Below are 10,332 nucleotides of genomic sequence, written 5' to 3' on the forward strand. Positions count from 1 at the left end.
TCCCATACTTGCGAGATTATACTAAACACAAGTTTGAACCAAGAAGTCTCCCATGTATTTATCTCGGTTACCACTCCTCATACAAAGGATTTCGATGTCTAGATCCTAAATCACATCGAGTATTTGTCACTCGACATGCTCGGTTTGATGAGACAGTTTTTCCATCATCTTCATCCAATATGGAACCTCCTCATGCACTCTCAGATTATGTTTCTTTTCATGATCCCAGTCCATCCAATTATCCTTTGTCCAACATTAATTCTTCTGCAGGTTCTCAGACATTACCATCAATCACTCTGTCCAAGTCATGTAAATCATGTGCCTTGGAGTTGAACACATCTCGGAGTTCACCAATATCACTGCCTCATGTGCCTACTCCAATAGTTGAGCAAGTTCCAGACTTGCCGCTTATGCCTACTTCACAAATCGAGCCTTCTTCAGATATGCCAACTGCACCAGCTCAAAATTCTTCAACAAATCAGAATTCTCATTCCATGTTAACACGTGGAAAAGCTGGTATCTCAAAGCCTAAACATTACAATTATGTTTGTCAACTTCCTTCTTCTCCTTTATTATCATCACTATTAGTAATGAATGAACCAAAAGGATTCAAAAGTGCTGCCAAATCACCCGAATGGCTAGTTGCAATGGAAGATGAACTTCGTGCTCTCACTCACAACCAAACATGGGAACTAGTTCCTAGACCACCTGCTACTAATGTGGTTGGATCCAAATGGGTTTTTCGGATCAAATATCATTCGGATGGCTCCATTGATAGGTTCAAAGCACGCCTTGTTGCCGAAGGCTATACTCAACTTTATAGACTTGATTTTAATGACACATTTAGTCCAGTTGTTAGAGCTTCTACAGTTCGCATTGTACTCTCTATTGCAATATCTCGTGGCTGGAACATACGTCAACTTGACGTTAAAAATGCATTCTTGCATGGTCTTCTACAAGAATAGGTTTATATGGAACAACCACCGGGATATATTGATGCTTCCCATCCAAACCATGTTTGTCGTCTTAAGAAGGCAATCTATGGTTTGAAACAAGCACCGAGAGCATGGTTCCATCGCTTTAGCCATTTTTTAATCAAAATTGGTTTCAATGGCAGCAAAGCAGATTCTAGTTTATTTGTTCATTCATCAGACAATGGCATCATTTACTTACTCTTATACGTGGATGATATTGTCATCACAGGCATCAATGTGTCTCTCATTGACACTTTCATTAACAAGCTACGGCAAGAATTTTCTATGAAGGATCTTGGCAATCTAAATTATTTTTTGGGCCTAGAAGTAACTCATTCTAAAAAGGGAATGTTCCTCAGCCAAGTGAAGTATGCAAGAGATATTCTTATCCGAGCTGATCTCCATGATTCAAAGCCGATTGCAACACCAATGATTGTCTCCAATCATTTGACTACTGATGGTCCTCTCTTTCATTCACCAACAACTTATCAATCCCTTGTTGGTGCACTGCAGTATCTCACCATTACTCGGCCGGATATCACACATGCAGTAAATTCAGTAAGTCAATTCATGCATTCACCAAGAGAACAACATTTTCAAGCCGTAAAAAGAATTCTCAGATATGTTAAAGGAACTCTTCATTTCGGACTCAACATCAGTCCATCAAGCAATCTCAACATCTCGGCTTTTTCAGATGCCGATTGGGCTGGTTGTCCAGAAACTAGTCGATCAACATCAGGATATGTCATTTTTCTGGGTAACAATTTAATCTCATGGACCTCCAAAAAGCAGTCCACAGTATCTTGATCTTCGGCAGAATCTGAATATAGAGCATTAGCACTCACTGCAGCTGAAGTTAAATGGTTGTTAAACATTCTTCATGATTTACAAATTCAACCACCAGAACAGCCAACTTTACTTTGTAACAACACAAATGCCATTTTCATGACTCGAAACCAATGTTTTTAATTTCGTACCGTACCGGCCGGTACGGCCGAAATTTTTCGTTTCGGCCGTTCGGCCGGTACAGGTACTATATATGTTCCGTACCGGCCAAAATATCGGTCATACCGGATGGTACCGGCCGTTTCGGCCTAAATTTCGGCTTGTACCGGCCTATATTTCGGCCGGTATCGGCCGATATTTCGGCCTTTTTTTTTTTTTCATTTTTTCAAACTACAAGTTCATTTTTTGACCCCCAATTTAGACTAGACTATTTATAATTTATATGTATGTATGTATTTATATATAATTTATTCATATATAAACTATTATTTTAGAATATAATTGTTATATATATTTATATATATAATTTATTCATATATCGATTATCCCGAAACGGTACACGAAACGGTACCGGTACCGAAATATTTCGTTCCAGTGTCTTGACCGGTACGCCATCCGGTACGGTATTCAAAACATTGCTCGAAACCCAGTAGCTCAACGAAGGTCCAGGTATATTGATATTGATATTCACTTTGTTAGGAATTAGTCTGCAATGGTATATTGAAGATTAAAAATGTGCCATCCACCTTACAAATAGCAGACATATTCACCAAAAGTCCATCAAAACCTCTGTTTCTACTATTCCGATCCATGCTTCGCGTGTTGCCAACCACGCTTGACTTGAGGGGGGATGTTGGCGATAACAGAGCATTATCTTCTGGAGATAATCAAGGCAGCAATCAAACAGAAAATCAATCCAAGCATCAAGGAGCAATACATGGCAATATAGACGTTGTACAAATGTATAGGAGTTGATTAGTTGAAAATATAGAAAGTTTAGATAACTTTCCTTTTATAACTTGTACTGCTATTATTAGCTTTTTAATACTTGTAACAGTTTCCTATATAATGAAGAATCCTACGCCATAAGCAATTGCTGTGGTTTCACTATTGTCTCTAAAATCCTTTCATGCAGCATGCATGCATCGATCCATATTCAATCTTATAAGATCTACTGTACGTTTTTGTTTTAGGCTATATGCATATATGCATTATATATACGATCGAGTTCAACATTTACATATACGGCCTGCGATAATCCGCCCTAGCTACCCCCACGTGATCTTTATTAATTATATCTAAATATATTATCTGTATACGTACATGGGAAGCTTAGAGGGGAAAAAGAACAGGCTTAGGTTCGCGTTGATCACGACGATGATCAGCTAAATGGCTATGGCCTAGCTAGCTCATTATAAATATCATTAGATAATGAGCAATTCATATCTAAAAGATCGAGTACGTACATTCTTAAGTTGAACATGAGGAAGTGCTCAATACTCTTAAGTTAATTACTAAGCCAAAACTAAATGCCTAAAATGTATGTAGTTACGCGCGTTTCCCGATACAAACAATTAGTACTTGACCTTGCATGTGTACATGCATGTGTGTGTGTATATATATATATATATACCACACATAGAGAGAGAGAGAGAGAGGTACATTTATCTGGTGGCAAAACACCTAAGATTAATTCATAATATTCAAGAAAGATCAGAGTTAACCATATGCGGGCCGGAGTCTGCTCTCTTTTCGATCGACGTCAGCTACATTAACCGGCAAGCTATGTAGAGGATATTCATATGTTTAGAAGTCCATATCAGATTGATGACACGTTGATACTTAAAATAATGCAGATCGAGGATGGTTATGAATTATCTTGGAATTGAAAAAGAGGATCTTTCTGAACAACTCTATATATAATATATGATATAATTTGTTCCTGCTAGCAAGTATATATATATATATAGTTATTCTTATTCAGGGGAATTAAAAACTTATATATTGTTGGCCGGATGTGGGTCATAAAAACCATACGTCTCTACAATAATTCATGAGTTGAATGTGATATGCCAATTTTTTCTCTTAATTGGGAGTCAGGATCAAGGATGCATGCAAACAGCATATATAGGTAGGTTCTTTCAATAAACCTGATCTGCACTTCAAATAGAAAGAAAAAATATTCGTACGAGAGAATAAATATTAAGACCTACGAGAACAGTGTCCGTGCCCTGTTCTCTCTCTCTCTCTCTCTCTCTCTATATATATATATATATATTATAATCTTATATTGATCATTGATTACTCTTCAATCCCTCTAGTTCTAGAAAGCATTATTAAAATGTACAATATAAGTCAGCTGGTCCGTCATGTCCATTTCATATTTGCATTTCCAATGAATCATCCGAATTGAAGGTTGTATACATTAATATTGATAATTCAAACTAACCACGATCGATCGAGTGGATCGGATAAACCCTGATGTCTCTTCGATGTTATTTTAAAATCTCGCAATCCCCTTTAATTATATGTATATAATATGCTCACTAGTTTAAAAGAGATTTAAATGGTCACTGCAGGGACTATCACTAGCATATATACTCAATGCGATTGCGTCGAAGTCTTTCTAATTGCATGAAATTATTAATGCACCTTATTTTAGGTTTGAGCAGTATACATATAGCACGCTTCCCATCGGTGGTTTTGAGAAACCACAGCAGAGAGAGAGAGAGAGAGAGAGAGAGAGAGATCATTGGACTAGTATTACATCATTTTAGATAAGATAATTCCTGAATTTCTGGGTATATCTCGATCGAGCGTGAAAAAGTAACGTGTAGGTAATGGATGCATAAAGGGTACGTACGTTGCTTCTTTACTATATATATATATATATAAATATATATATGTATATATATAGTTTGGTGTCATTCTTTTCTTTTCCCTGAATTCCTAGATATATAAAGATAATGATCAATAACTCGAGTAGTATATACAATAGATGGGAGTACTGGAGAATTACTAGATTAATATTTGAGGTAATTGGCTCTAAAATCTTCTCGTCGACGAAAACGGCATGCACCTAAAATGAATTATACATTTCCCGATTATCAATTTAAAAATATTAACTTACGTGCATATGGTACTAAAATTAGGAAGTGCCAACTTGCAAGGCATATTAATTAATTATATATGAATTAGTGTACGTAACAGCATCAGCATGCATAAATGCACGCATGATATCATGCATGGTTCGTGGATTTGGAAATCCATGCGCATGTGGGACAACTACAACTACTAGCTAGCCTCATCAGATCGATCGGTAATATACATGTGATCGGTCGATTCGATCATGACATTTTTGTCGCCGTACGTTCTCTTTTAAATCTGTATCTGTTCATGTGCCGCTTTCTTACAACCTGCATATATCTCTTTTTATATATATAAAGTCTCTATCAAACAGCAATTCTTGTTTTTAACGACATTTCTTGTATTTCCGTTAAAAGTTATTCCCCTCCGTCTACTATAAATCGATAATTTCAAGATAACAATTTATTAACTCTTTTACGCCCATTTAATGATTGTTAATTTAAAACAATAATTCTTTCTGAATTTGAAAACAATAATTTATTATCCTACTTATGAAAGAATTTTCATTTAATCAAATTATGAGAAACGAGAAAAATTAAACGGTTGTATTTTTAAATTTGATGCCCTTTTTATGACTCATGAAATGACTGTATTTTCACCCACTTATTGAAATTATCAGTTCACAAATTTATCTCTAGTTATCACTTCCTGCCGATACAACTGCATGCACATCCATTCTGATATTCATTGTATCTACATCTGATGATACAATTATCCAATTAACAATTACATATTAAAAAGATAAATACAAATATATAAAATTTAAAGAATAACAAAAACGCATCAAAAATACTCCTTCTCAGGTGAAGAAATTCCGTCTCCTCTCGAGTTTGTATTCATCTTTGTGTTGTTGGAAGCTATTAGGAATTTACATATTCAAATTTTGGTCGGTTTAAGGTAATTTTCTATATCTTTAATAATTTGTTTTATGTTAACTATTAGAGAGAAAAAACATCAGTTTTCTATCAACAAGTTACTAAAGATTAATAAAAGAATCAAAATAAACATATGGGTTTTCTATCATAAAACTTGATAAAAAATAAAAAAATTAATCATACAACTGCATATTTAATTTATCTTTTATTTTTTAATTTTGTCTATACTCTATTTTTCTCAAATCATGATCTATGCTGAAGCTTCTCTCTCTCCTAAATGAAATGAGAGGACATAACCTGATGACAAATTTAATAGAGGTGCAGTAAATAATTGCCCTTTTCACGTGGTTTTGTTGCTTTTCGATATCTGAGCTCTTTATGTATCTACGTATGCTTTTATTTGTGTATCTTCTTTGGATAGTTTTAGCAAAGTTATCTGATTAATACAAATCGAATAACGCCTTTGATATTTTCACGTTTCAAAAATGTCGTAGGAATAGATATTTTGGTACGTAATAATCTATTTTACTTGTGATGTTTATTAAAATAGGATTACATAATTATTTATAAATTATATAAATATTATATCGTTATTTAATTAACTAAAAATATTACTTCCTTATTAATAAAAAATTAAATTTTAACAAAAAAAAAATTTTAATATAAATTAAGCAAACGTGTATTGTACTGCACAACGTTTCTTTCACCTAGTATATATATATATATATATATATATATATATATATATATTTATATATGTTCATATATAATTATTATCTGCTAGGTTCTAATTAATAAGATACCGAAAGCACCACCTTATAACTGGCCGGCTCAGTTAAACAAATTAATAGAAACTTAAGCTCACTTTGATCACGAGAATACAAATTTCTTCGAAGTAATTAATGTCTTTTGTCTAATAAAATAAATATTGGAGCCCAGCTTTGAATTGATTATACAATAAAATGTAGAGTTTTTATTTCTCATGTAATTAATGTATGAGATTTCATTTACCACCCTAATTTTATTATAAAACTGGCCAGGTCCGATACTACAAAAACGCCAATATATAGTACTCATGATATAAAATTGAATTATTAATCATAATAGAATAATGATGATCTTGAGGAAAAATACTTGTGCTGCAATATTATTGATTACAGATTGAAAAACTCTGGGGAGAAGCCACTGTAGTGGGAGCAACTGCTGCACACCTTACGTTGCATAAGTAAAATGACGAAAAACACCCTACAACATTCATCTCTCAAATTTGAAATTACTATAGACTGAGTGAGCTGATGAGATAGAGAGGGAATATGAGAGAGAGAGACCGACAATTAGAGAGAGAGAGTGGAGATGAGAGAGATGATGAGAGAGAGAGCGAAGATGAGAGAGAGAATTGAGATGAGAGAGAGAGATCGAGATGAGGGTGAGAGTTGATCTGATGAGAGAGAGTCGAGGGGAGAGAGAGAGACGATGAGAGAGAGACAATGGGATGAGAGAGAGATGAAGAGAGAAGCCGTTTGGTACAAAACCAAAAAAAAAAAAAAAATACATGGATTAGAAGCATCCACATAATGTGTGCACCGTTATAGTGAATGTTATATAGAAGAACTCTTACAGATTAGTACAACACCCGTAATACGAGTAATTATTAATATTGTAATGAAACAATATATATATTTATATTTATATAATCGGCAAGCTATCTAATAGTCATGTGAACAATAGATTGTTGCACCTGCTGATCACGATCTGGGCCAGTACTCTAGAAGTGGCTCAGACTACCTGATCGAAGGTGGTCGATTTGGCCACCTTAACTTCAAGCATGGTCGGCTAATATCCATGCAGGCTAGCTACCGCGAAGGGGTAATTAGTACTGAGGTATTTTTGTTCTTTTTATTTTCAGTAATATTTTTATAATTTTTCAGTTTTCATATATTTTTTATGGTTTGAAATGCCACAAGCATTTATAAATACTTTAACATGAAACATTAATATTAGATATTCGATTTTCTATAATCCACGGTATTAAATAACAACAATTAAAAAATGTATCTCTCTAATTACAATTCGATAGAGAATATAACCTGATTATGAAAGAATGATAATTTTAACTTTACTTTCAAGTGTCTCCTAATGACTAGATGCATAATTATATTGTAGATGAGAACCTTTAACCATCTCAGTGCTTAAATAGACTTCTAGCTATTATAAAATCTAGAAGTATTTTTGTCTCATTATAACTCATTCATTAACCGATATAATTTGAACTAGTATAAACCCATATAGATAATGGTGTGTGGAACGTTGAGTTTTAATAAAACTATTATATTCTCCCACTTGGCACATATGCCCATAAAACAATATTTTCCGTTCATAGGTTTATTATAAGAAATTAACCATACCATGCATGTCCATTTTCAAAAAACTTTCCTTGTATGAGTTCTGCGATATCAATGTGAAATCAGTTACCAATGCTAGTCACGGCAGTCCTCTGTTATATAACCAACAAAATTTATTCAATGTACTAGAACACTTGTAACTCAATTTAATATAATCTTTAATAGGGATAATTAAGGCTACTACTGTAATATCTTAGATTCCAATTCATGTCTACTTTAAACATTATCTTATCATTATTCGTCCACATCAATCAATGTACATATAAAGTGTAAAGATCAAACAATACAAACAATCATAATAGATATCTCTCAATGTCCAGTAAGAATATACTTAGCATATCAATGATCTCTTTAACATGCTCACATCAAAGGAATAAGCATAAGACTCATCTTTTCAATATGTTCATTAAACTGCAATCATGAATGCAATATTGATATATTATATAGACATTATTTATTTTTGTATTTTCTCCTTAACACTTCGGTATTTAAGATTTCATTAAATACATTATTTGGAGAAAATAATGTGAGGAATTCTTACAATACATTCTTAGCGCCTTGACTATAAAGTCGATAATTCCAAATCCTAATATAAGTTTCCTTAGTCATATACCATACACTATGGCCTTAAAGCATGCCACAAACTCAATCTCTATTGCACATTAAGCAGTAAAACATTTGTCACATAGTTTTTTATAAAATAACTCTTATAGATAGTAAAATACAAAGCCGTAACTATATTTTCTATCATTAGAGCAATCCCATAAAAATAGAGTTTAAATATCCAGTTACCTTAAAAATATCAATTTTTCTAAATGTAACACTATACTCTTTAATTTTTTGCAAATAACATGACACTCTTTTCACAGTTTTTCGGTCAATCATCATTGGGTTACTTTGGCAACAATCAAGGATGCCAGCTGAAAAACTAATATTCAGTCTTATACAAGTTTGTGTAATCATTAAATTCCTTTTAACCAACATATACAAAATTAATTTAACAACCTAATCAATTTTAAGGCACTGTAAAATACTAAGTATGTCAAATTTTGTTTTTAAAGCATCTATTGACCACCAATTATTAATTCAATGTCTTTCAAAATACTATGTAATTTTACTGAGACAATCCTAACAATCATTGTATTGGTATTAAAATTCATAAATCTCATTGCTAAAGTCTACGAAGGTTGTCTCATTCATAAATCTCATTTCTAAAGTTTTTTAGATACATGATTTTAATATCATAATACAAATCATGATATGTACTTGCCAAATGTCATATGCATACCTCCTGATCATAAATATAAATGTACTCCCATTGACTTTCGGGTATTTACATTAAAAATAAATTTTTCTCTTTAATCTAAACGTAGTGATGTTATTATTAATTTTCAAATACAATTTTCAAAACTAACATTTTCTAAGCAGCCATTTTGATTATTTTTTGTAGACCACAAAATCTAGACTTTTGCTCTACAATAGTTTTCATTTTTCACATCTATTTCATGACGTAACTCAAGATCATAATGAGCTACCAACGTCATGGTGATCCTGAATGAGTCATTTCAGGTTTATTAGAGATCTCTTTTTCTAATCAATGCTCATTTACGAGTGAAATCTATGATTACATATCTAACTTTATATCGTTTAACAGTGCATTTAAAGTTAGGATTTTGTCTCCAAGATTCATTTACATTCAACTTTTTAACACTTTATAGACAATTTGACCAAATTAGAGACTTTACATTGATTCATGGATTTAATCACTATTTAACGCATTGATCTTTTATAGAATTATTTCTTTCTATAACTTGTGAAAACATAAATGGATATTTATTTGTCAAATTCTAGATTTGGGAAATACACCACATAATCTAAACAAATAGCAAATCAATAAGATCATATGAGCTTACCCATTATGATGTCAGCATTGACAATTCTTCAGTGGTGTTTCTCTTATAAGATGGATGATCATTTGCTTGCTGTTCCATATTATGATTGAGATGATCAGAAAAAAGAACTCCAAGCCTTTTCGAAGATACAAACATGCACTTACTCGACAATTACATCTCTAATTTCTATTAAAATCAGGTAATAAATATATATTTTCATACCATGAAAATCGTTTACGAAGGTAGTGAGATATTC

The 10,332-nt window shown here is 32.7% G+C and overlaps 1 protein-coding gene across 1 annotated transcript; it reads left to right on the top strand.

Annotated features, from left to right (window-relative positions):
- Positions 1 to 971: 971 nt before the first annotated feature.
- LOC108999403 (uncharacterized mitochondrial protein AtMg00810-like) lies at positions 972 to 1,781 on the top strand. The gene has a single exon (XM_018976297.1). The coding sequence runs from the start codon at positions 972 to 974 to the stop codon at positions 1,779 to 1,781; it is 810 nt and encodes a 269-aa protein (XP_018831842.1).
- Positions 1,782 to 10,332: the final 8,551 nt, after the last annotated feature.

The sequence above is a fragment of the Juglans regia genome, chromosome 3 (assembly GCF_001411555.2).
Source record: "Juglans regia cultivar Chandler chromosome 3, Walnut 2.0, whole genome shotgun sequence".
In the NCBI taxonomy this organism is placed as follows: domain Eukaryota; kingdom Viridiplantae; phylum Streptophyta; class Magnoliopsida; order Fagales; family Juglandaceae; genus Juglans; species Juglans regia.